Below are 26,635 nucleotides of genomic sequence, written 5' to 3'. Positions count from 1 at the left end.
GAGGGGACTGAGGCCGCCGAGGGGCCCCCGCCAGTTCGCCCCCACTTCCCGGGGAAGGCAGCCCCCCGGCCTGTCCCTAAGGGCGAGCGGCGATGAGATAATCCTGCAGAGCGGCGAAAGGAGCGCGAAAGGAGAGCGTCTGGCCCTGGGTTCGGGGGGAGGGGGTTTCCAGGCAGGGTGGGCCTGGGGGGAGGGCGTGCGTGGAGGTGAGGGTCCGCGCAGATCCTGGGACGAGGGGGCGGGGGCTGCAGGGCCGCGCAGGAGTGGGCTGCAGGGGCCTGGCGCGCCTGGCTCACTCGCGCCGCTGCCGCCTGCGCTCTCTGTCCGGCTCGGAGCTGCCCGGAGCCCCGGCGGCCGCTCCGGCCCGCGGCGCAGATGGCTGTGCGCGGCGCCAATACCTTGACGTCCTTCTCCATCCAGGCGATCCTCAACAAGAAAGAGGAGCGCGGCGGGCTGGCCGCGTCCGAGGGGCGCGGGGCGCCCGGGAGCACGGCGGTGGTGGTGGCCGCGGCGCCCGCTGTCTGCTGCTGGCGGCTCTTTGGGGATACGGACCCGGGCGCTCTTGGGGGCGCCGAGGACTCAACGCTGGCGTCTCCTGCCCGGAGCAGAACAGCTGCGGGGCGGACTGCGGAGAGCCCGGGAGGCTGGGACTCGGACTCCGCGCTCAGCGAGGAGAACGAGGGCAGGCGGCGCTGCGCGGACGCGCCGGGGGCCAGCGGGGCCGGCCGCGCGGGGGGAACCCTGGGCCTCGGCCAGCCGGTCTGCGAGCTGAGGGCCGCCAAGGACCTGGAGGAGGAAGCCGCGGGCCGGAGCGACAGCGAGATGTCGGCCAGCGTCTCAGGTCTGCCGTGGCTTCACAGGGTTGGGGGCTGGATGGAGGGATGGATGAGAAGGCGTGCCGGGCGGGCCTGCGTTCTGGGGCTCCAGGTTGGCCAAGTCCGAGAGCTTGGCGCGGTGGCGTGGACGGAGACAGGACTGGTGTGCTCGGAGCCCTGCATCCTGGTACAAGGCCTGAGGTGTCGCGGGACAAGGTGCCGCCGACCGTGTTGAAAGCCGGTCGCCACTCCTTACGTTCCCGGGTCTTGGAGCTCATAGCCAGTGCCTTGGGTGTCTGTCCCCAAATGCTAAGCTTCCGCGAGAGGGAAGGGAGAGGGATCCGGGGACTTCAGCAGAGCCGGTGACCTTGCCCTAGCTCTGACTTAGGTCGGCTCCAGGTCCCAGTGTGTGCCCGGAGCGCTGGGATGGGTAGCTAAGGACAGCTTTGGACTGCGAGTCTTGGAGTTAGAGGTAAACTCGCTGAAGGCGGGTTCTTGACCTGGTCATCCTGGTGCAGACAGGAGAGGCGCACGGCGTGTGTCTGCGAGTGGGGTGCACGCTGCTGCAGGCCTCACTCAGAGGCCTCAAGAGAGGCCAGGGCTGCGGAGAAGATGCCGAAAGGCTGGTGCCAGGTCAGAAGTGCAGGGGCACCCACCTTCCCGCTTTCCTCACTCCTCATCCCTGTATCGAGGGCCTGCAGCACCCAGAGCCTCAGCGCAGCCCTCTGCGTGACTCTTCAGGGGGTCCCGGGCAGTTAGAGGTGTGAGGCTACAAACGGCCAGAGCCAGCATTTGTTCCCCTGCCTTGCCATTGCATATAGCCGTCTTTCGTGTCCGGTTACTACGCGCGCGTGTGTGTGGATGCGAGGATTCGAGGGCTGGGAAAATCCGAGTTAGCAGCAGTCCAGAACGCCGGGGCTCAGTGGGAGGGCTTGGGAGGGCTTGCAGTGCAGGGCCCGGCGGGTATCGCGGGTTACCGCTGGGACTCTGGGTCCAGGGACGGCAGCGAGCTGTTCCTGGGCCACACCACTGGAGTCTGGGAAGCCAGTGAGCCAGGATTCTGGCACCAGGAGCCATCGCTGCATGCATCCGCCATAGCATCCGGAGGACCAGCGTGGAGTTCTCAGCCACTCAACCCCTCCCCCGTTCCGGTGACTCCCGCGGTTGAGTTCCAGCCTTACTCCCCCGCTAGGACACTGATAATCTCTTGTTTCTGTTCCCACCACGATCCACAGGTGACCACAGCCCGAGGGCCGAGGACGACAGCGTTGGGCCGGGCGGAGCACGAGTTCCTGAGCTCTGCAGCACAGCAGGCGGCGGAGGCAGCTCCGCGCCGGCTGGCGGCCTGGAGGAGGAGGAGGAGGAACCTGCAGCCCCCAAGCCGCGCAAGAAGCGCTCGCGGGCGGCCTTCTCGCACGCGCAGGTATTTGAGCTGGAGCGACGATTTAACCACCAGCGTTACTTGTCCGGGCCGGAACGCGCAGACCTGGCCGCGTCGCTAAAGCTCACCGAGACACAGGTGAAGATCTGGTTCCAGAACCGTCGTTACAAGACCAAGCGCCGGCAAATGGCTGCTGACCTGCTGGCCTCGGCCCCCGCTGCCAAAAAGGTGGCCGTCAAGGTGCTGGTGCGCGACGACCAGAGACAGTACCTGCCCGGGGAAGTGCTGCGGCCACCGTCGCTTCTGCCGCTGCAGCCCTCCTACTATTACCCTTACTACTGCCTCCCGGGATGGGCGCTCTCCACGTGCGCAGCCACCGCGGGCACCCAGTGAACCCGCCCGGGGAGGCAGCGCAGGAGTCCTGTGCCCCAACTCGGGAAAGGCGATTGAGTGACAGCCCTGCGGGTTGTATGATCGTGTGTGTGCTGGGGCGCCCCACCGAGGCAGCGAGAGCCCCGGGTCGCGTGGCCGGTACCTGGGTGCCCTGGCAGCTGGAGGCCTGGAGAGAAACGCCTTTTTCGGACGGGAACGGCATCCCCCACACAGGGTAGTAGAGACCCCTGCTCAACGCTCAATCAGTCTGGATGCGCCTGACTGTATTTATTACCACGACGATGGGTTTGGAGTTGGGTCAGCCTGGGGATGATATTACCCGCCCCCAGAGCAGAAAGGACCTCTAGAGACCACCGAGCCTGCGTGAGCAGAACGCCGGGCCCGCCGGGAGCGTCGTGCGCTAGGCCACACTAGTTCATGGTATCCATGCTACCGATCTATGTGTATCTACATGACTTTCAATTTGGGGAAATTGCTTTGGTAACAAAGGGGTGCAAAACCCTGGCAGCCCCAGGCAGCCCCACCCTAGCCAGGGGTTGACTGGAATTGAGAGGGGCTTCACCTTCCGGACCCCCACAGCCGCCGCCTTTCCCAGGGCTGGAGTTCCGAGACAAGCCAGGGGCGCTCCGCTCAGTGTTGAATGTAAGGCAGAGCGCCCGTGGGCGCGGGGCAGGCCAGGGACCGTCCCTCCCCAACATCCTTCTTCCACATACACACAAACACACACACACAGACACGTTGGTTCTCTGGGGTCCAGGGCCCAGGAGAGCGCACACCCGGGTGTCTCAGAAATTCTCTCCTTTCATTTTGTAAAGAAAATCAGACTTTGTAGCACTTTGCAGTACTTTGTATTCAAATAATGGTTATTTTTGTATCCAACGTGAGTATCTCCGACCAGCCTTTCCCCCGCGGGCCCCGCAGCTCTGCCAGCCCGGCCTTCCCGGCCTCCCGGACTCTGTGCGCTGGGCACAGCTGCCCCTCTGCCTGCTCCTAAGACAGGTGATCCGTCCCTCTCGCGCCAGCCGCGCCGCTTTTCGCCTCCTGGGCACTGTGCACTCAACTAGAGTATTGACTTTTAAAAGATTTGTTGAAGTTTGCAAGTTCTGTTCGCTGTATTTTTCCCCTTTAATTTATAAACGTTTAGTTTAATATGCCCTCCTGGACGCCGTGTTTTCTCTGTATTTCTCTGTGCGTCTGACTTTGGGAACCAGGCGCCCAAGTAGCTGTGACTTCTTTTCCCAACCTGGCGTGTGTCTTGGGCTGAGGCATGTCCTGCCTAGTTCCCCGAAACAGCCCTCTAGGCAGCCCCGCAAGGAAGGGTTATACCCGCACTCAGGGGACCACTCTGCAGGAGCACAAGCGAATCCCACTGCCCGGGAGCGGAGTGTCAAGTTCTGAGAATTCCTTTTTTCCGTCTCGGACACTTACAGAGTGCCGGAGGCGCCGGCTGAACAAGTAGCTTCCGTTTTTAAACCTCGCCTGCGATCTTATCGCCTGCGTTCGCCTCTCTCTCCTTTCGGTTTTCCTCAAAGTTATCAGGTGGTTATTCCGTTCCAACAATGGGCGACAAAACTCCCCGCTGAAACACCAGGCTCCCACAGCGCGTCTCCCAGGGAGTGTTACCTGCGCGTTGGCACCTGCTGAGTATTAAGGGCGCTTTCTCCTCCACTCTTTCTGGAACACGTATTAGGTCCTCACCCGAGACCCCAGCCGCCGAAAGCAGAGGGTGGGTCTGGCCTGAGTTCACAACCCTGTTTTTTTACAAAGGAACCCGTCCCGCTGGCGTGCCAGGGCCCGCTACCAAGCCTACCAAGCCGCGGATTACCTCCGAGCCGGCGATCGCGGAATCCCAGACCTGACTTCCTTCGGTTCCACCTGGAGCGGAAGGGCAGATTCGTCCCCCGCCCCCCTTCCCTGTCCGCCAGGCCTAGCCACCTTTTCCCAGCCTGCCGGGCTCCGGCCTCCCAACCCGGCCACAGCCTCGGCCAGGAGTCCGGCGATGCCCGGACCCGAGGGCGCAGCCGCACTTCCAGAAACAAAGCAAGGCAAAGGCCTCGGGCTGTGCACCCCCACGGGCCCCACTCGCTCCGGGCGATCCCGGAGCTTTGCAGGGTGTTTCTAACAGTCGATTTTAATTTGAATCACAAGTGCGTTTTCCTGGCCGAAAGTTGAAACGTTTGCCGCAGCGCCAGAATCCCCTCCCTGTCTCTCCCCAGAGAGCGCTGCTAATTGAGGGTTTCTTCGAAGGGTGGTGGTGGTGGTCCTTTCCGTCCCCAGCTGATGCTCCAGTGGCTGCTAGCTGCCCACTCCCCCGCCCCGGGAATGGTTTGTTTGCTCTCTCTGCGGATTGCGAGGCTAAAGAATCCCGCAGTTCCTTCCAGAAGGAAAAGGGCGCAAACAGGTCCGAGGTCTCATCCGCCGCTGTGTCCCCTAGAGCCTCGGACCCCATCTCTCCTCGCGCCCCCGCCAGTGCCCACACCCCCTTTCTCTTCAACTCCCGGGATCCCCGCCTGCTCCGGCTGGGCAGGGCTGGCTCCAGGTGCCTGGGGGAAATGACTCAAAGGAATTCAGTTGGATCCGAACCTTGGCGGCTTGCTTGACCTTGATCCCTGCGGCCTCCCAGGCCCTCTGGGCCTCTGAGGATTGTTCCTCGCGCTTTGCGTTTCTTTGGCGTTTCGCTCCCCGAGAACGGTGTCTTGACCAAGGTCTCAGGCCGCTGCTCCTGTTGGAAATTCGTAGAATTTTTCTTTGTTTCCTCTTTTCTTTTCGAAGATGTGAAACAGTCCGGCTCCTGGCGTACTTTGCTCTAGTTCAAAGACGTCTTGGTTGGTCCACCGGGCGGGCCCCAGGAATGTGCGGATTACTCTGGGTCTCCTCTTGGAGACCTCTGATCGCACGCGGGCGGCCAGTTGCTGCCTCTCCGTCTGCCCCAGCCCTTTATGCTCTCAGCTGGTCTTCCGGCTAGCAGCCGTGGGCCATTCTCAGGTGCAACTTAACCGACTCACAGACGGGCAAATCAAGGAGACAAAAAGGGCTGGGAAATAGGGTGGAACAGGGTGTTGTCCAGCACTGAAATCAGCTTTTCGTATCCAGGAGGGACCGGTGAAACTGACGCTGGGCAGGAAATAGGGATAAAACTGCTCACAAATGTCCCTGGTAGTGTGTCTGTCTGTCTGTCTCTCGCTCTCTCTCTCCCTCCTTATAACAAACTGAGACTCACTGCAAAAGATTAGGTATCTCCTATGAGCAAAGAGCAGAGGTTGGAGTCTGGCTTGCTGGCTAGGAATGCCAACACCCTCTGCTAAAGCCCTTAAATCCGAACGTGGGAGAGGGCAATGAATGAATGTTCCTATGGAGTGGAGAGTGCAAGTTCTGGGTCACTAGGAGAGAGCAGATCTCTAGCTAAGCCTGGCAGGACTTCAGGAGCCCAGCTGAGGGGCATCCCGCCTGGTGAGTGGCAGGTGCTGAACCACCTGCTGAAACAGGCACTCTCTTCACATCTCAGTTCCGCTGGGCAGGCAAAGGCAGACTCCTGTCAGATCCCCCAAAGGAGAGCCGCCAACTCTGTATGCGCAATGGTTTCCTTAAAACCAGAAAATTGGTGAGGAGAGGAAATGGGCCCCAAAGACCAACGGAGTAATAGGGTGCTGTTTCCCCAGAGCCTCTGGCTGAGTCCTCGCTTCCTGGTCTCAACCAGGTCCAGCACAGCTGCAGCCAACGCGGGTAAGTGCTTGGCGGGAGAAGGGGCAGTGGTGGAGATCCCAGCCTGAGGCTGCTAGAGCCTACGCAGCCCACACTCTGAGCTGCTAGAAAAGCAAGAGGTTCCTGACCCAGAGAGCATTTGGTAAGAGGAAAAGCCAAAGCCATCTGCATTTGTGCTCATCTGTAACATTGTAGGTGAAGAAGGGCCTCCAGCCCATCTGGCTGGGTTTCTGGGAAGCTGCCCCTCTCCTACCGGGCATGACCTCGACTTTATACTTGGGGAAACTGAGACTTAAAGAGACAGTGTGAATGGTCCACTGCGAGGCCAGAAAGAGGCCGAGGCAGGACTGTTCAGAGCTCAGAAGCCTGTTTAGAATTTGAAGAGCAGGTGGGTTCTCCTGTAGTTCTGGCATTGCCTGGGTTTGGCGCTGGGAAGTTGGATCATAAAACGCACGGTGCACTTTTAAAGTCATTAAACATGGCACAACTGGCCTGAGCTTATTAGGAGGCATTGTTATAATCCTTTGCTTCTGGGCACTGCTGCCTGGCTGACCCCACTTCTTGGACTACTGGTCCACGGAGCTTGGGGACTCTCAGAGGACCGGAGGGGTGCCTGCTAGTTAGAAAATTAATATCAAAGCAGATTTGCCCTCCCCCCAAGAAAGTTATATTGTAAATGGTTACATCATCTAATAATTTTTTTCTGTAGTCAAACAAAGGAGTTATTCAACATAAATTGGATAATTCAATCTGTTAAAGCATTTATTTTAAAAATGGACTCTCAGGGCCTGGCAAGCAGGGGTGGTCCTGAACTGGGCAGAGGTAAACCTGTTTGGTGCCTGGGACCGTGCCTCACCTTAGGCAAATCTTGTAAAGATTAGATTGGGGACCATTTGTGAGCGCTGAGAACGGGGTGAATGGCCCTACAGCGCCACACAACGCACTCCACATGCCGCCCCAAGTGGATCCGCTGTGGGTTTGAGAATTTTTGCTTTGAGACCGGCGAGGGCGGGGGGGGGGGGGGGGGGGCGGGGGGGGGGGGAGGTGCAGTTTCTGGTCGACCTGGCATTCCTGTTCTCTCTGTTGGTGTCCAGCTCCGCGAGCACACGCGGCAGCCCAGGGAGACACCGGGAGATGCGGCGTCAGCTCCCCTGGAGTATCTATCAGGTGAGGTTAGTTGCGCTACAACTTCTGCCGCAAGCCTGCGTGTACCTGTGCGTCCAGTTCTCCCGCCCGAGGCCGGCTCTCGCCCGCACACCTTTCCGAGGTCACCTCTTCTCCCGGAGGGCAGACCCGCCACCGCAGTTTGTGTGTGATCCCAGCAGCCCAGGAGGATGCAGGAGGTGTCAACTTCTCGGGACCTGCTCGCCCCGAGATGGGTGATGGCTGATTAGGGTTCAGTGACACTGAAAGTGGGTCCTAGGAATGAGGCTTATGGCCAGTCTCCCACTGACTCGAGAGCTAACAGAATTAATGTCTCTCCATCAAGGAAAAAAAAATTAATGATGAGACTTGTGGGTGATGCTTTAGTTTGCTCTCGCCTCTGGCTGGCGTGAAAATGGAGGACAAAGACTCCAAACTGTAGGTGATGCGCCTGCTCTTTCTGAGCAGCTTTGCGGTTTGTGCGCCAGCCTAATCATCTCCGGCCCTTCCGTGTCCACTGCCCTGGCCCAGCTTGGGTGTTCAATTTTTGTAAAATGCGGCTTTCCTTGCTTAGGACTTCTCCCTGCACACAGAGCTCCCGGGGATGGAGACCAAGGCTTTTTCACCTCTTAGGTTGCTCAGGAGACCCCTGTCCTTGGAGGGGAAATGAAAAGACAGACAGACAGAAAGAAAGAAAGAAAGAAAGAAAGAAAGAAAGAAAGAAAGAAAGAAAGAAAGAAAGAAAGAAAGAAAGAAAGAAAGAAAGAAAGAAAGAAAGAAAGAAAGAAAGAAAGAAAGAAAGAAGAGGAAGGAAGGAAGGAAGGAAGGAAGGAAGGAAGGAAGGAAGGAAGGAAGGAAGGAAGGAAGGAAGGAAAAAAAGTAAAGAAAAGAAAAACCACAAGAGCTTCTTGCCTGTGGTCCACCAGAAAGCCGCGTGGGCGGCGCTGTAAACAGAGCGCCAGAAAAGCCGCTCATTTTAATAAGCTTATTAACATTTTTGAATGGCTTCCCTTGTGCGGGCCAAGACCGCCCGGGAGTCGTGGAGTGTGCGGCTGCGATTCCCGCTCCCCGCCCCGCCCCGCACCCACGACGCCCAGGAGCGCAAGCTTGCCGGAGGCTTTCCGCTCTCTGAGGGCCTGGAGCTGCGGGGTCTACCTGCTTTTTGAGTTTTGGAGAAGGGAGTACATGCATGATCCAATTTAGGAATTTAAAAAGCAAATAGCAAATGCCTCCCCTCCTGCGTACACGATATTCCTCGCACCAAAAGTCAGGTGGCGATTGGGCTTCGCCAGAGTGCTTTCCAGGCCTGATGCAAAAGCTGTTGCCGAGGTGATGGAACTGGGGGAATTTCTTCCCTGTAAGACGTCCATCATTCTGCTCTTGTTTTGTCCCTGCCTCCCAGATGCGATGTGCTGGACCGAGGACAGGGAGCTGAAAGGAGGGACTTCAGTCGGCCCTTCTGGGGCGCTTCATGCCCCTATTGAACAGCCCCACAGTCCCGGCTCTTACCATGAGACTCAGAGATCAGTGATACGGGTGCGGTATTTGCAATCGCCGGGTCTGGCATCTGTGGGAAGACACAGCTAGGAACGCACACCCCAGCTGTGTCTCCGGTACTAGTCCCTGCCTTTCTCGGCCATCCTGTAGGTATCGGGAATAAGGGCAAGGGTTCTTGACCCCTGTGGGTGCCTGTTCATATCACATCCCTTCCCATCTGGGGCTCCCAACGCCCTCCACCCCCCAAGCTGCACCTAAATCGGATTCTTGCTTCTTCTTATGGGCAATGGTTCCAGGGCAAACGGTGAGCGAACCAGGCTCATTTTGCAATCAAGTTCTTGGGCCTCAGAACTCCTTCCTGGCATCTCCACAGCAGGCAAACTCCACAAAATATCCCACCATCATACTTGACCTATTAAAATGTACATTAATCTCTGACTAGCTAAGGGCTGGAAAAAAAAAAAAAAAACAGCTAAAGCCCTGGAAAAACATTCTCCGTTTCAGGCTCCTACAGCGAAACGGTCCAATTTCAAAATTGGATGGAGGCTGTGCTGTGGAGAGAGCCAGTTGGCGGGCAGTACAGGGGACCTGGGCCCCATGGGTAGAGTGCGTAGTGGTGGCATTCTTGGATGGAGAGGGACTGTGGCTGGGGTTGGGGGATGGGGTTGGGGGATGCGATTGAACGGAGGTGGGGTGGGGGCTCGGCTTCCATGGCCCCAAAAAGCCAATAGCCTGAGCTGAGATGCCTGGAGCAGTGTCTGCAGCTCCTGCCCCAGGGCTGGCCCACTAGACTACATCAAAGTAGCCTAGTAGTGCCTCTTGCTGGGATAGCTGCTTCCCAGCCACAGCTCTCCTTACTCAGCCATTCTAACTTTTTGCACAAAGACCCTTCTGGGAAGCAGCCTGCATTTCAACAAGGGATGTCTTATGCCACGTTCAGGGTGTTGGAAAAGCAGGTAACTTGTCCTAGATGGGTTAACTGCAACAGCCAAACCCCATCAACATCTGCTTACTAATCCGAGAGGAAGAGCATGGTGTCCGCCTGAATCCCCACGGAAAGAATGAGAATGCAGAGCCTGGATTTTGTGGAAACTACCCTGCTGGAAAAAAAACAGAAAAATTGTTTTCAGCAAAGGTGGGGTAGCGAAAATATTGCAGTCAGATCTGTTGAATGCTCTTGCTCGGATAAGTTTTTGCAGTCACACATGCACCATTCGAAGACAAATTCTCTGCAGAGGCGGCAAAGGGAAGGGAATGCTGAGTGATTAACAACCAAAAACAGTAAGAGCAGTCAGTCCCCACTGGAAACCTCGGAACCAACAGCATCCTTTGCAATTGCAATTGTGGTTTCAAAATAAATTCAGTAAATAGCTGTGTAACACTTAGGAAAGAAATACATGAAGGGGCCCATTCACACTCTAGTGCATTCTTTCAATTTCAAAGAATCTGTGGGAGAATGCCTTCAAAACAGGTCTTTCCTAAGATGTCTACCATTTATTTGGTTTATGATGGTGCTCCGTGCCATGCTGTCTCTGTGGAGGTACTTCCCGGCCAGCCACACAGCTTCTCCTGGGGAAGCTCTGCCTGCAGGATTCACTCCCAAGGAGACTGCAACACCAACCAGTGCTGGGAAGGCAGCCACAGGCTGCAGGACCAACAGGGAGCAGAAATCTGTTTCTCCAGTTGCTCAGCTAGAGGAAACTCTTCGGAGAGCCCAAAGGGAAACCTAAAACCAGAGGGTCTTTTGTTGTTGTTGTTGTTGTCTTTTTTTTGTTTTTGGTTTTTTTGGAGAAATTTTTTTGTTATAGAATGGCTATTCCTTTTTCCCTCTTCCTTTCTTTCTTTGTCCATCCACTTTTTTCTCCACCAGAGAAACAGAGGGGAGAGTCCCAACTCCCTCTTCAGCTTGTGGGGACAGGGATAGGAGAGCCAAAAGAAAATTAAAGCCCTTGCAGGTCAGTGTGTATGAGCATGGAGGACTGTTTCCAAATTGGTCAAGGTCATTGGAATGCATAGCTCTGTCTCAGGCAGGCAAGATCTCTATGCTGGGCTGTCTCTGAGTTCCTGAGGTCTTTCATTTGAGTCCTTCTCCACCCACTGTGTATTTGTGTGAGGGAGGGAAGGAAAGAGGGAGGGAGAGAGAGAGAGAGAGAGAGAGAGAGAGATGGGGTCCAGGCCCCAAGCTCCTGTATGACCTCGGGTTTTCATTTCTTGGAAGCTCGGGGAGCATCTAGGAGGTGCTGGAAGGACCACAGCCCCAGAACCCAGATGCCCTTGAGGCAACCCCAGGACCCGGTGCCCTTGAAGCCAGGCTCTGGGGTCTGAGTCACTGCAACTCATCAGGCTAAACAATGCTGAGATGCTGCAACTCAACAGGCTAAACAATGCTGAGATGCCTCCGGAAGAGCTTGGGAGCAACTCCTTGTGCCAGTCACACCCCTGGGAAGCAGTGTTTCATTTGGCATTTGATCTGCTGCCTGCCTGCAGAAGCTCTTACCTAGATGATCTGGTTCATTCCTCCCAGCAGCTTGAGTCGTACTGTTGTGGACTCAGCTTTATGCTGCAGCTAGTTCTGGCTGAGCTGGGGTTCAGATCTAGAGTCTGTGACTCCAGCCGACCCAGTGCTGCCCACATGTGCTTTAGGTTCCCTGTAGTCTAGCGGAGCAATGATTCAAGGACATTGTAAGTGACAAGCATTGATCCCCAGTGTTGGGCGAGGTGCTGAGCTGCATGCTCCATGTCCCTCAGTTCATTTTGTGCCCATGGGCTTTCTGAGAGGCAAGATTTGCAGGCAGAAAGAAACTGCAGAGGACAGAGAGAGCTGACTGGCTTTGGCATTGTAGGTCTAAAAGGCGTGTGGTATGGGAACCAGCATTTGGGTGAGGTCAGGTCTGGCTCTTTGCACCATTGCAGCTTCAGGCCTGTCACCTTGGGTTCTCAGCCTCTCCATAAGAACAAGGAGGCAATAGGAGCTGGAGTTGGTGCTTCGCACTGGGCAAGCCCTCAGAAGGCCATTAGTGTGTCCACGAGGAACTGGCCTTTCCAGACTCCTGCGAAGGGGCTCCTTTGCTGTCTGCAGAGAGGGAAACATCTCCCGAATATGCCTGGCTAGGGAGAACGCAGGGATGTCAGGAGGAGGTATGAGGAGTGCTGAAAGGGAAGGCTTCCAAGACCCAGGTTCCCTTCGATAAGCATTGCTCCTTGGTGACATCAGGGTTTCCGTGAACTGATGGCCAGGCTAGGCCCTTGGAGGAAGCCAGGTGAAGGGGTCAGTGTTCTTTCCTACTTGGAGCGAGTGACAGGGAAGCAGGGTCAAGGCCTGGCAAGGTAGGTCAGGTGCTTGGGATGCTCCCAAGGCTGCCTTTGTCAGGGCCTATTTGACAAACAGCTCACCTGCAGCCTCAGTTTCCCCCCAGCAAGGGCAAAGGCGTGGCCAGGGACCTGGGCCTCCGCAGATCTGCCTAAACCAAGGCTGATGTCATTGATCCCCAAGGAACCCTTGAAAGGGGCAGCCCAGAGATTCAAGCTCGGGGTGAGAGGTAGGAGGGGAGGGCCACAGGACTCCAGCAGGGTCACACAGCCTGGAAGTGATGAATTCAAGGGTGGGGTGGGGCTGGCGGTGAGGGCTCTGTCGTTTGCTTCACTGGTGGAGCCCTGCGATGGGGACAGGCCTGGAGGAGCAGCCCTTGGGGCAGGGGCAGGGCGCTAACTCTCTGGGCAGTGTCCGGGCAAGCAAACATCGACTCCGGCCACCTTCTCCCCTGGGCTGCTCCTGGCCTCCTGAAGGCGAGCCCTGTATATTTGTAGTTTGATTCCGCCCGTCAAGGCTAATTTCTCCCTACAACTTAATGGACTCAGCTTGACGGGTGTAATGATTCCTAATCACGAACATTATTTTTGCTAGCGCAGAGACATGTTCCAGTTGTTGTGACAGATCGCGTTTCAGCCATAATGACGGAAAATTACCATTTCTAATTCTCCGGTTTTTGACACCTAAATCCACAGACCATATGTGGCAGCGGGAACTCTGGCCCAGCAGTCCTCCCTCCGCGATGCCACCGCCTCAACACTGCGGGGTAGGGGCTCCAGCCCCCAGACGTGCCCCCAGAGGGATGGGCCCTCCGTCTCTAGTAGGTGCCGCTTTCAGCCACAGCAGAAAACAGAACTTGGAAAGGCTCAGGGACCCATTTTACAGATGACAGTATGGAAACAGAGATACTCTGGTGGATGCAGACCCCAGGCAAGTGCAGGGTCATTCCCCAGCGGTGACACCACCATAGGAGAGGGCCACTTAATTGATTCCCTGGCCACTGCATGGCTGGCAGGGGCTCTGGCAACTTGCGTGCGTGCGTGCACTCTGAGGCGCAGAGAGCTTGAATGAGTCGCTTAAGATCCGAGCGGGAGACGCATTGGCTCTGCACCTGTGATCCCAACCGCTTTCTAGACCATCTCTCGCTTTCTTCGCTGCTTCGGTGGGTAGAAACTGACTTGTCCCAGGAAAGCCAAAACCAAGACCTGCAGGTCTGAGCCTGGTCCCCTGGCCCCCCTTAAAACTCCTGGGAATCAATCCAGCGACCCTCACCATCTGTCAACATTACCCAGCTGGTTTCTCTGCACTTCCTCTATCACCCAGGCTTGAACCCAGTTCACTTGCTACAGGTGCTGCAGCATCCATACCTTTGCAGACACACTCAGCATGCCGCTGATCCTCAAAGTCTGTCTCCAGCAGAGTAAGAATGCCCACCTTCGGAAATAGTTGCCAGGTTCATGGATCCCCCTATCCAGACACCCTAGGGCATGGACTTTCATGGACTCCACCCACGTCTTAGGTGGGCGAAGGCTGGCGTGGCTGCTAAAGGGGTTGGCCACAGGCGTTCGGCTCCAGCCAGGAATCAGGGACCCGAACTTCTAAGAGAGTGCCTTGAATTTTCAGTGGCGGGTGTCCACGCTGGCCCCAGCTCTGAGCCCAGGGGGCGTGAGCACGCAGAGGCTGCAGGAGAGCAACCCTGGCTACGCCACCGCCTTGCCTTTACGGATGCTGTGTGGTGCTTAATGTGACTTGGGAGTTGACAGGGTCTGTGAGGTTAGGCACCTGCGGGAAAGCTGAGAGATGAAGAGAAATCAAAGGCCTAGGGCTGAAACGGCAGTCGCTGTCTCCGCAGCTTCCCATCCTGTTCTTTAGCGCCTGTAGCAGCGCCCAGGCGCGCTGCAATTCCCTCCCGCACCTGCACCGCCTCACCACCCACTTCCGCTATTGACTTTGAGCTGGGAGCCCCTTCCTTTTCCCCAAGACTGCTGGAGCCCACAGTCAACAAACTCTCCCTTAAGTTCACGGACAGACACCTAGAGAAAGGGTAGGGACTGAAAGTAGCCGAGGTGCGCCAGCCGCTGTAAATAGGGGGCGTCTGGCTTCTCTATAACACCTACCCGCTTCAAAAGAAATGTTAAAGGAATCCATTCCCAGACAAGAAGAAGTTGGTGGTTTCCAATCAGGGCGTCTGAAGACATTTAAGTATCAGGACTCAATAGTAGAGGGTCTGAAACAGAAAGGAATCTTATCACTGCAATTTTTGAGTTACAGGGTTTCCAGTCGCCGGCCGGAAAGGCTTTGTGAGGAGCAAAGACTATGCAGAGAACCCTGTGGCTGTAGCTGAGGCACTAGTGCTTCTAAGATCTTGCACAGAAGCAGCAGCCATGTGCCCTGGCCTTGCCGGTCCAGGTTGCTAGCATCAAGCCAGCAGGAGTTGCTGTTCATGTGACCGTTTGGAGCTGTGAGGCTCAGCCTGGTGGAGACCGTCCTTGGTAGGAAAGCTCCTTCCTACAGGAGGCAACGTGGTGCAGAGAGCAAGGGCGCCTTGGCATTCTCATTTCTGGTGCTGCCACCTGCACTCCCACAGCCTGCAGCAGCAACCTCATCTTGCTTTTACTGCCTATGTGGTTGTGGGTTTCAGGTTGCTCATCTGTAAGTTGAGAGTAGCAACGGAGAGCCCATCTCATGGTTTTGCTGTACATTCAATGAGTTAAAAGTTGTCATTGGATGGGAGTAGAACCAGACTTGTATGTAGCAAGCACTCAAATACTGGTATGTGGCCTTTGGCAAGCACTCAATATATTTGATTTTTTTTTTTAAGAGACACCACAGGTCACCCGGGAAGGGCTCTCAGGTCTGTTTCCTGGGTTTAGAGACCTATGGGGGCTACCACAGACCTCCGGGGAACTGCCGAGAAGGTCTCCACGTGCTGCTGGGAAAGGCAGTTTGGAGGGCAGACTCTGCGGTCACATTTGGTGCTGCTGACTTCACCTCTGTCATGGCCCAGCCAAGTAGCCTGGAACTAATGTCTCCTTCATTTCTTTGTGCTCCCACTTATTTTTAATTAAAAAAAAATTATGTGGCATGCAGAGTTACATAGAGAAGAGGAGAAACTGAAAGAGAGAGAGGGAGAGAGAGAGAGAGAGAGAGGATCTTCCATTCACTGGTTCACTCCCCAAATGACTGCAATGGCTGGGGCTGCAATCTGAAGCCAGGAGCCTAGGGCTTCTTCCAGGTCTCACATATGGGTGAGGGGGGCCCAGGGCTTAGGTCATCTGCTGCTTCCCTGGGCACATTACAAGGGAGCTGGATTGGAAGTGGAATGGCCAAGACCCATGTGGGATGCCAGCATCCCAGCCCATGGGTTAGCCAGCTATGCCACAATGCTGGGCCAGGTGATCCTATTCTGCCTGCTCCAAGAGGGAAGCAATAACATGCCTGTGTCCCCAGACTTACGAAGATGAAATAAGCACACACATAGCAGAAAATCAGCATCTGCCACACACTGAGTGGAATCTGCTTTAAAAGGAGGCACCTCCCTCCGTGCCGGGCATTCAGAGCTCAGAATTGTTGGTCTTCATTCGTCTTACCATTTAAACTGCTTTTGGCATACACTAAGCAGGAGAACGCTGCTGATAAATGCTGGTCTGAGTTCAGAATTGCTAAGATGCCCGGGTGCTGGGGCAGGACCGGTGGCCTTGGACCAGCCCACAGTCATGCTGAGCAGCTGGCATCCGTCCATGGAGAGAGTTCCAGAATGGCCCCATGGGAAGGGCTGCATCGGACAGGGGCTCTGAGCCAGAAAGCATGCTCTTCCACAGCATCGTGCGAGGGACTGCAGGACACGCTTCTGCCTCTGCTGCCCAATGCTGCCCAGACACTCAGAAGGGTCTGGTCTCCCTCTTGCTGCTGGAGTGGAGCAGAACCCACCTGCTGTTCAGTCTGATATGGTGGGGGAAGGGGGACTCAGTACTTAGTCCTTTGTAAGGTGCCAGTAGAGGGGCAGAATTCACTTCAGCTACACAAACCTTTCTGGGAAAGCGGACTTGGCTGTTTACTGCCTCTCAAAAGCCACAACCTACTGTGTGCCTGCCAGGCTGGGCACCTGTTCTGTAGATGTAGACTCAGATCGTGTAAAACGGTGGGCAGTATTCCTGGCATGCAGTAGTGGAAAAGCTAAGCCCTTATTAAGTCCTAACGCAGTCCAAGCAGAACCTTTAGCGGTTGCGCTCCCAAGAAGGCTTCCAGTGTCCTTTTACACCCCCCCCTCCAAAGCTTCAGAGCCCCTGCGGAGCACCTCCTGGCCATTTCGCGGAAGGACAGTCTGACACCGAGAGACCTTTCCTGCCAGAATTTCCATCTGGGGCGACCTTAGGAGCTGAATTCCGAAAGCGCGGCAAGAGGCCTTTGCCCTCTGCGCTGGTGTTCGGGAGAGCGGGCTAGAAGCTGGCGGCACCTGCCAGCTCGCTGTGTCCCTCTGTCCGCCTTGTGGTCAGTTCCGGGCATTTGGGGCTGCTACGCTGGTTACGGAGAACGCTGCGCCAGCGCAGCCACCGCCGGAATTCCGGAGCGCGAGGAGGGGCTAAGGACGCACCCGCCGAGCATCCAGCCCACCTGCTCCTCAGTCCCTCACCTCCGCAGCAATTCCCTTTTAGCGCAAGGTGGTTGACCAGACGGGAAGGCGGAGGCAGAGGCGGGGACATTGCACGCGGGCTGAAACAGCGCGTTTCAGCTAACGCCAGTCCAAAAGATAAGATCTCATATCCATGAGAGTACAAATGATTGACTCTCTCTGTGGTCCTTCAGCTCTGAACTTGAACTTGGTCTGGCTTGAGAGTCCGTGGCTCTGTTCAACCCTGTGTCCTGCTCGAGGGGGCCTAGGAGGTTCTTGCCTCCACTGTAGAAGTCCCTGCGTATTCGTGGCATCAGGAAGGTATTGTTACCCCAGTGTGGCCGACAGGGTAGCTGAGCTACTGCTGCAGCGCCGGGCCAAGGTGTGTGAAGCGGCAGTGCAGGGGTGCCGGGCGGCCTCGGCAGGAGCTGCGGGCGCAGGTGGAGTGTAACGCGGCCTGGGGCTGGAAGATCCACTAGAACCGAGTAGGGGCTGCCTGCGTGGAGGGTTTTGGGGTGGAGGAGCTCCGCGGGGTCTCCAGCGGAGGCCACCTGGTGCCATAACTCAGCTAGGAGCCAGGCCACGAACCCCAGCCCCGACCCCTGTTGGCAGGAGCCTCCGGAGTGGGCACAAGTTGCAAGTGGCCTCTGCGTTTCCTGGAAGCCTGCGTCCAGGGACCGAGGGTGGGGCGTGGGGCTGGCAGGTCTAGGACTGTGGCGAATCCCCCAATCCGCCCGATCTTTTAGCCCCAGTGGCTCAGAGCCACTCTCCATGTAGGGCTTTGGGTCGCGGATCCCTCTCTACGCCGGAGCCGGTTATTGTCCCGCTCCGGAGGGACAAAAATGCTTCCAAAAGAGACCGCTCCGGGTCCTTCAAGGCCTAGCAAGCCTCGAACGCCAACTCCCTGAAGAAGATTCAGAGGGCGTGATTGGGCGAGGGTGGGGTCCCGGGTCTGCCTCGTTTCGCCCTCCATCTGGTCCTGCTGCAGATCCTTCGTAGACCCCCTCACTGAGCCCCTGACTCTGCCGAGGAGGGTGAGAGGGGTCTTGTCTCGTTGAATCAGCAAATCCTGGAGGCTACCGGCCCAGGGAATGGAGTCCGGACTCTGAATTTGAGCCACAGAGCGGTGCGTGCGCCACAAGGTGCCCTCTCGGCCCGGGCTCCCCCCACGTCTCCGAGGGGCCTCGGTGAGATCGTGGCTCCCGGTGCTGTACGGCATCCTGGCGCCCTCCAGGCCTGTCGCAGGAGAGTGGAGTGCCGGGCCCGCAGTTTTGCCGAGGCTTTGAGCACTTGGGAGATGTTCTTGGAAGCCATTAACGGGGCGCAGCTCCGGAGGGCCCTGGAAAGTGAGTGCTTGTGTGTTGGGTGCCGGGCGCCGTGTTTTGCGCCCTTCGGCCGCGTGTACGAGCCCAGCTGCAGCGACAGCTGAGTTAACTTTTCTCCCCACGGAGAATAGGGGCGTCGATTGCTGTCCGGGACGGGGGTCACGTCAGGCTCCCCAGCCCGGGAGTTACAGCGGTCAGACGTGCTATCAAGAAGCACCTGCGGAGGCCTCCGGGGCTGAGCCGGAGGCACAGCTGGAACGGCCCCTCCTGCAGCTACTTCTCAAAGCAGCTCCTTGCCCGGGGAGACGGAGCGGGAGGTAGAGCCCCTCCTCTGGGCAGGAGGTATTGAGTTGTCAGGGACTCACAAGCGCACAGTGTTTGCTGGCATTTACCTATCCAGGTGAATTATTTGCGGTGACTTCTAATTTCCTTCCCCAAAGAAAACCATGTCCTTCCATTTTTCCATCTCCTCTCCTTCAGCCCCTTCCCTTTAGCTTGAATGCGAATGAAAAATTGACGGAAAAACATCTTCAGTGGCCTTTGGCTTCTCCTGGAAAAACAACCCAAACCCACTAGTAATAGTGAAAACTTTAAAATTTGACTCTCTGTCCGAGGCTTCCCTAGTTTTCAAACTGACAAACATGTTTGCACTACCAAATGTCAGAAGCATGACTGGCGATGTAAAATGTGACTGTCGGATTGGAGCTCGCGGGTCTTTTTGCTCAGTCATCTCTTGGCTTTGTGTCAGTACATCGGCAATTTCCAGGTGGGCACAAATACTGGGGATATTGAGTTCATCAAATTCAGTAAGAATACCTTAGACTTCTCCTGATTTGATGTCCCCCCCGTCTTGGTTTCTTTTACATGAAATTCCATATAAAATATAAACTATTTATATAAAAGTTTGCAGGCTGTTACACTAACCAAGGAATACAGAGAATGAAACAATTAGGGAACACATATTAGGCATATTAATTAGCCCACCTCGCACATTGAACTGCTTGTTCTGCATGGCATTTCTCATTACTACATGAGCTGTTAAATGTATAAAGTAGGTACATTTGTGGGCACATTAACACACTATGAGAACTTGAACTTGTTCATTTCCTGGCTTTTATGGGCCTGAGTGAGCTGTATGGGCCTGCTTTACAGAGGCACAAGTGCCCTGAACTCCGGTTGACTCCTGGAGCCCCACCTCCACTGATGGGTCGGGGCAGGGAGAAGAATGGCCCCATCAAGGGTGAGCTGGCCAAATCTGTGCTGTCTGCGAGTGAGTGCCTGCTCTCCAGTGCATCCCACAGCTGCCCTGGCCCCAGGTCAGAAGGGAGCTCTCCGATGCTCATGACATTGGGCAAGATGGTTTCTGCAATGAGAAGGCTTTTCCTAGGTCACCCAGCATGCTCGTGGCTGCACTGCACAGCTGTTCTTGCCATTGGCTTGCCTGGGCTGTCCTCCCACCTTTGTCACAACTGTGAAGTCTGCTCTTTTCCTTAGTGCAAACGAGTTTGAAATAATGCTCACCTCTCCACATACAATGAGCCACTGTGGCCTTCACCCGGGATTTCCATATGCCTTTATTTTCAACCACAAAGCAGAAAATAATTTAATAGTATAATTAGATCTGCAGAAATAGATAACCTGAGAGACATTAAACAGGTGGCTGGGTCCCGAAGGGTGTTACAATGCAATGGAATTGATTTTTATTACCTGCATTTAGAAAAAACAAAACAAAACAAAACTGTGCATTTGCCTAACTTCCATATTCGAGTTCTCTCTAAGAGGAATCTTGGAAAACATGGTTAATTTCATTTTAAATTAGAATATAGATCAAGGCTTTAGAATTGTCTTCAACAGTCAGTTATGTATGACAAAGTTAGAGTCAGCTCAGAAGGAGTCCCGAAATAAATGGTAAAAAAGCTCTGGTTCCCATGCAAATGCTGTCAGAAGAATTCTGAATTTTAACAAGTCAAAGGAATCTGAACAAAATTGAAAAATGGCCATTTTAATGTCTTGTTTAGGGATCAGATATTCAGATATTTTGGAGAGAAAAGTTTGGCTTGTATGTGTGTGAAAGCTCTTTATGAAAAGCTTTTTAAGTTTTTAAGTATTTTTTTATTATTATTTTTTATTGGAAAGGCAGATATACAGAGAGGAGAGACAGAGAGGAAGATCTTCCATCCGATGATTCACTCCCCAAGTGAGCGCAACGGCCGATGCTATGCCCATCCAAAGCCAGGAGCCTCTTCCGGGTCTCCCACACAGGTGCAGGGTCCCAAAGCTTTGGGCTGTCCTCGACTGCTTTCCCAGGCCACAGGCAGGGAGCTGGATGGGAAGCGGGGCCGCCGGGATTAGAACCGGCGCCCATATGGGATCCCGGGTGTACAAGGCGAGGACCTTAACCACTTGCGCCACCTCACCGGGCCCAAGTTTTTTTTTTTTTTTTAAGTTATTTTTATTTAACAGGCAGATTCACAGAGAGGAGAGCTAGAGAGAGATTTTCCCCAAACATCCCCAATGGCCTTAGCTAAGCGGATCTGAAGCCAGGATGCAGGAGCTTCTTCCAGGTCTCCCATGTGGGTGCAGGAGCCAAAGGACCCAAGCCCTTCTCTTGCTTTTCCAGGGCAGCTGGCTAGGAAATAGAGCAGCCAGGACATGAACTGGTGCCCACACAGGATGCTGCTGCCACAAGATGGGGGATTGGCCTGTAGAGCCACTGGTTTCAAGTTTTATCTGGTGAGTGTGGGAGCATGATGGGTCAGTTTACATCTGAAGAGAATATTGATAGTTTTTGAAAACATCAGTGGTTATTTTGGTCTAAAACTACTGCAATTAATTAAAAAATTATCATATAGAGCAAACAAATAAAAACCATCATTATTAAGGTTCCAGGCATTCAATACAGTTTCATGCTTTCCTTATGAAAGCATCTGATACTATCCCCACCTAATAGGGGAAGAAATCAAGCCTTAGGAAGAAATCAAGCTTGCTGTTACATAGAAGGCAAATTGTAAAGCTGGCATTGATTGGCTTTCAGACCTAAATTTCAGCTGCATCCTTCCATGAATCTGAGTAGCCCTGCTTCATGGAACAGAAGCATGAATTCACACAACTTTGTATTTTTTTTTTAAGTTTGCTAAATTAAAATGATTCAAGTTGAAATGGTAGACTTGGCGATGCACTTGGACTTTGAGAAAAATGAGCTGGCTTTCAAGAAGGTGGTCCTATTGGCTAGGCCTCACATGCTTTACTTTACTGTTCTGTTTTGAAATGTTATTTTTTGGAACAAAACCAGTGGTATGGTTAGAAGTGAAAATGCCAATAGAAAGGCCGAAAGGCTGGAACTCTTTCAGGCTGTAAACTGGAGGGAGCTCGGTTGGGGGACCTCGTGTGTGCCTCGCTTCTCTGAGAATCCATACGTTGCACAGGTTTGTGCAGCATCTGTGTTTGTGGAAGCTATATTTTTCAAACATTTGTTTGCTAAAAAGTGAAATTTCATGGGCCGAATTCCCTGGCCTGTGTACTGAAGGCATTCAGCATTTTGAGTGTTAGGAAGAGCGGTGAATTAATCCCTGAGAAAAATTCCTTCCACCTCCAAGCCTGCCAGGGCAGGACTTGCAGAAAGCAGAGCTGACCAAGGACATTAATTTGGTGCTTACTGTGCTGATGCTTAGGAGCAGGCGCCTCCTTCCAAGCAAAGCCATGAGCACAAGGATTTTTTTTTTTCTTCACTTACAAATATGTTTTCCTCTTGGTGTTGGTATCTAAGTTTCCTAAGAAAGGATTTCTTTCGTCTTTGTTGTTGGGTGGCTCTGATCATTTACAACCAGGGAATAACATGATGCAATCTTCAGTTCTCCACCACTGGAAAATAAAAAGGCAAACTGGAGCTAACATACATGCCACTGAAGGTTGGCTTTTAAATTTTGGCTAAACGATTCCAATATTAAGAAATTGCAGAATTATTTCACGGCTAAAGGTTCTTTCCCTAAGGGTATTTCTCGGAGGTGCTGAATGTTGGTGGAGCAGGTTAGCACGCTGTCTTTTTCCTAGGGAGCTGGCTGCTGCTGCTGGCGTGCTTTCCATAGGCACACACTTGGAGTTGTTTTTCAGTTCTGTGAGAACTAATGAAGGCCAATTTAAAGCAATTTTCTCAAAGACTGCCGCTCAGCCCTGTCTGACTTGTAATTTCAATGCTTAATGCCAGGCAGGAGGGAGTAGCAAGATTATATTAATATTGATGTTATTTTAGTTACTTAGGGTTTGGTTATCTTGAAGGCAACCAGTCAGATTAATAGAGACTGAGATATTCATTGCATACATTACAGTAATAAACCCAGCTCTGGGGCACACAGTGCAGCTGAGTGTTTGAGGGAGAAAGGCGGAGCTGAAAATGCTGAGCTTGAGCTGGTTGTGAGCCGGGAAGGGCAGAGGTCCTCTCTCTCAAACTGCGACCTGTGGCCGTGAGTCACTGGCATTTGCTAACAGCGGATGAATCACTTTTATTAACAGGAGAATGAAGTACTTCCAGTTGGACACGTGAACATAACGTCGGCCTGCACAGTGGATCTCTCCATTCCTGACGGGGGAAGCAGGCTCATTTTACACTTTCTCCCGTTATTCTGCAGCCTCCGGACCATTTTGAGGTTTTACTTTTCATTCTAAAAACAAAATTTCAGAGGCTTTTTTTCCCCCCTCCACATCATTTAATCTCCCTTGGCAACTAAAAATTAAAACTGAGGCCAAAAATTACTTTTGAAAACTGAAAGACATCTGTATATCTAAACTTATTAAATAGAACTTAATTGGGTATAATATATTTTATACCTTCTCTTTCCTTGAAACTAAATGGAAAAAATTTAGGGGCAAAAGATGAAAAAATGATTTCAAAGGCAATGACAGAAAGATAATTATATAAAACAGGGTGTGTGTGTATATATGTATATATGTATATATGTATATATATGTAGTTTCCTTTTAATTATGTCATTTTGTCTAACAGAGGATAAAAAAAATCCACGAGGAAAATTTAAATATATCTAATTTGCTTTCTTTGTTCCTTTTAAATGATAAGATGGAGATTATCAAATTCACCAAAGACATTCTGTGAGACTTAACATATCAGAAAATGAATGATAGATGCTTTATGAATTTGGTATTTAAAGAACATTACTTAAACTCTTAGAGTTTCAATTCACATCAACAATTGTGATTGGCCCTTTTGTGGCTATACTGAATCGTGGAGCTAATATAAATACATTTTTTATTGAAGCAGTTTAAATAGTACAGGCTGAATCAGTAATATATGTGCTGTGCAATAACTTAACTCTTCATATTAAAGTCATGGCAAGGTATAGCAGGTCAAATTATCTACTTGGGCTCATTTTTATTTCCCAGTTTGTCTTTTGGCAAAACAAACACATTAAATACTTACAACCTTGAGATTGGTATTCAAAGCTTTGAATATTAAGAAAAATTAGATATTCTACAAGTATGGTAAACTTTTTTCTGATGCTTTGGAAAAATATGAATAAACATTGATTGCAAGCAATATTAAGAGATTTTATTAAAGGCAGCCCTTATAAATGTGTGAGAACACATCCTCTCTATTAGCATTTCTTTTTGTCCTCCCATTTATGTGGAGAATAAGGAAGTGTGTATAATTTATTACTGGTAAGGAGCTGTACGAATGGGCTTTCTCATATTTCCCCCTTGGAAGCCATTAGATAATCTGTTTTTGTAATACTGAGTCAAACATTTAGTTTAATATTCTTTTTCAGAACAGACCACATAATCATAGGATTATTAGACATCTCATAATTTTTAGAGGTGTCTTAAATGCATGCACGTTTATTTCTGTGCTGAGTTTCCTAAAGTTACGATCTTTAATTCTTGTTCTCAAAAGCAAACAAACAAAAAAAATGTTACCCAAGATACACATAAAACATGCATTAAAGGAGTTCCTACTCTATGCTTTTTTTTATTATCCCTCTACCTTACCACCCACCAGTGTTGTGGATTTAAGAGAGGCGACATAATTGAGTAAGTAAATTACCAAAACCCAAGGCAGCTGCTGCAGACACCTAGCAACAGGCTGTAGCTTGGTTCTAATGTTCTCGTATTAGCACATGAAAACAGGCAGAGAGCGGGCTCTTCGTGACGCCTTGCTTTATGGGGGCACAATAAATTCCTTTTGTTGACCTTGCTGCAAACTCAATGGTGTTTTTGTGCAGTGTTGAATTAAGAGATATCAAAAGTCATGGATTGAAGGGTTATCCGGAGTATTTAAGGGACGTGTAAGTAGGTAGTAATGAACCCCCAGCACGGCCAACTCTGCTCCTCTGGATGCAAAAGTACCAGTTATCCAACATTTCAAACTGACAGCTTGTAAATGTAAATTTTATTAAATGCACAGCAATAAAAATTTGTAGGTTTCTGTCACTTTGAATTTTAGTGGCTCACAACGAGGCCTCCAGCCTTTTAAATCGCAGCAGGTAAAGGCAGAGCTCTCACACTGAGCATTGCTAACGGGGACCCTTAGGTTTCACTATGTGCATTGACTCGCATAATACTCTTTGCAGGACTAAAGAATGGATGTGTTATGTCACTAACAGGCCTGCATTTTCCATTGCTTTTACATTGCAGTTCACAAAATGTTTCTCGCACAACCTTAGGGAGAAACAGAGTGCAGGGGGCAGGGGAGAGAGATTGCAAAGAAAGTGAAGAGATGAAGAAATTCAGAGGGCAGCAAGAAATGGTAGCATACGGCATTTCACAATATAAATCAATTTGTACGTTAAAAAAATTAGTCAAGCTCTTTTTCATGCAGATCGTGGAAACTCGGAACACTCATAATAATAATAACACAAAATAAGCATAGTGAAAAAATATTAGGGGTGGGGGAGGAATAACAGTGATTAAGCATACCATAAAATATTTTTAACTATAAAAAAATCTAAATGTGCATATATAAAGTCTCAGTTTATTGGCTAGATGCTAATTGTTTTTCGTTAAAGGAAAGTTCAATGCTAAACTTACAGAGCAAGCATTTCAGATGTTCTAACCTGGCTCAGAACAGAAGCGTTTCATTTCTGTATTTACCTTTTAGAGAAGGAGTTTCAATGGATACCTGACAAATGTCCCAGTTGAGACATAGCAATTGAATATGTAGCTTGTCCAGTCCTATTACTTTACCTTGTTGAATATTATGGCTCTAAGTGACTTTTCTGATGAGACCTATGAGAAAGCATTTGGCCACCTGCACTTGTTAAATACCCTTCTGGCACTTTTTCTGAAGAGGTGAAGTATTACCCTGTGTTTTGGCCACATTCCAGTTCGGGCTAATGGCATTCGTCCTCTCCAAGTTGCCCTTACAGTTTTAATTGGATTTGACCCTTTTATTCACTTATAGGAGCCTTCTCCCTAAAACAGTCCCATTTCTGGCCACAAGAGAGAGAGGACGACCCTCCTTTCTTCGGTCACATTGCTGGAGGAGATTGCAATGTCCTGAGCATTACGGCGGGCCTGGCAGCACCGTGCAAGTTGTCACAGGACTTCAGACAGCATTGGATCATTACGGACAGTATTTGGTATGTTGCTTAGGATCTTCCTTTCTAAGACTTTGCATTTAGGGAACTTAGGGGATGGCATGAGACAACTATTCCAACTGCACACTTAACAGCTTGCTTTTAAAATGATGGAAATCAAAGCTGCCTTAGAGTAATTTATACATGGTTAAGGATTACAGCTACCAGGATGATAATCACAGTGAGGGGTACAACTTCCTCTCCACATTAAAGTCGCAGTCCTGGCTCAGAGACCTGGGAGGGCCACCTGACGTCTCTTTGGCGCTTTCTGTGATTGCTACATCTACTGAACTGAAACTCGAGCTAAGTGTGGAAGATGTATTTGTCAAACAGTTATTACATTTTACTCCATGGACGTGTTTAAGTGTGAGAGGCAGCCATTTTTGAGGCTATTTCTATTCCTGGTTACTTGCCTGTCACTTCAGGTTGAATCTGCTCCAAGATCACTTCCTGTCTTGTCATAGTTGCTGTGATCACCTGCCCCCTCCTTCCACAGGTGCTGTGTTTCAGACTCAACCAACCTGGCATCAGAAATAGTGAGAGGAGGGGTGGCAGGTGGCACAGGAAGTTGAGCTATCACTTGTGATGCTGGAATCCCATATTGTAGGGCCAGGTTCTCTGATTTCGATCCAGTTTCCTGATAATGCACCTCGGAAGGCAGCAGAAAATGAACCAAGTACTTGGGTCTTAACATCCACGTGCAAGAACAGCATGGAGTCTGGAGCCACTGGAGGAGCCACTGCAACGCCAAAGCGCCTTACACAATGGGCCAATCTAGACCTTGTAGAAATAGCGGAGGTCTCGTTAATAAAGCCTCTGAAAAGATCCTTGGGCTCAGTCTGTTTTCAGAGCAGGGGTAGGATACAACTCTTCC

At 52.0% G+C, this 26,635-nt stretch overlaps 1 protein-coding gene across 1 annotated transcript; it reads left to right on the top strand.

Moving 5' to 3' along the window:
- Positions 1-319: 319 nt before the first annotated feature.
- Positions 320-2,618, top strand: NKX3-2 (NK3 homeobox 2). The gene is made up of 2 exons (XM_040966353.1): positions 320-841; positions 2,051-2,618. Exons 1-2 carry the CDS (start codon positions 376-378, stop codon positions 2,587-2,589), a joined length of 1,005 nt encoding a protein of 334 aa, XP_040822287.1. The 5' UTR covers positions 320-375; the 3' UTR covers positions 2,590-2,618.
- Positions 2,619-26,635: the final 24,017 nt, after the last annotated feature.

This window comes from Ochotona curzoniae, unplaced genomic scaffold, assembly GCF_017591425.1.
Source record: "Ochotona curzoniae isolate NIBS_2020 unplaced genomic scaffold, NIBS_Ocur_1.0 scaffold_4505, whole genome shotgun sequence".
NCBI classification, from domain to species: domain Eukaryota; kingdom Metazoa; phylum Chordata; class Mammalia; order Lagomorpha; family Ochotonidae; genus Ochotona; species Ochotona curzoniae.
This window is presented reverse-complemented; position numbering and strand designations above follow the sequence as displayed.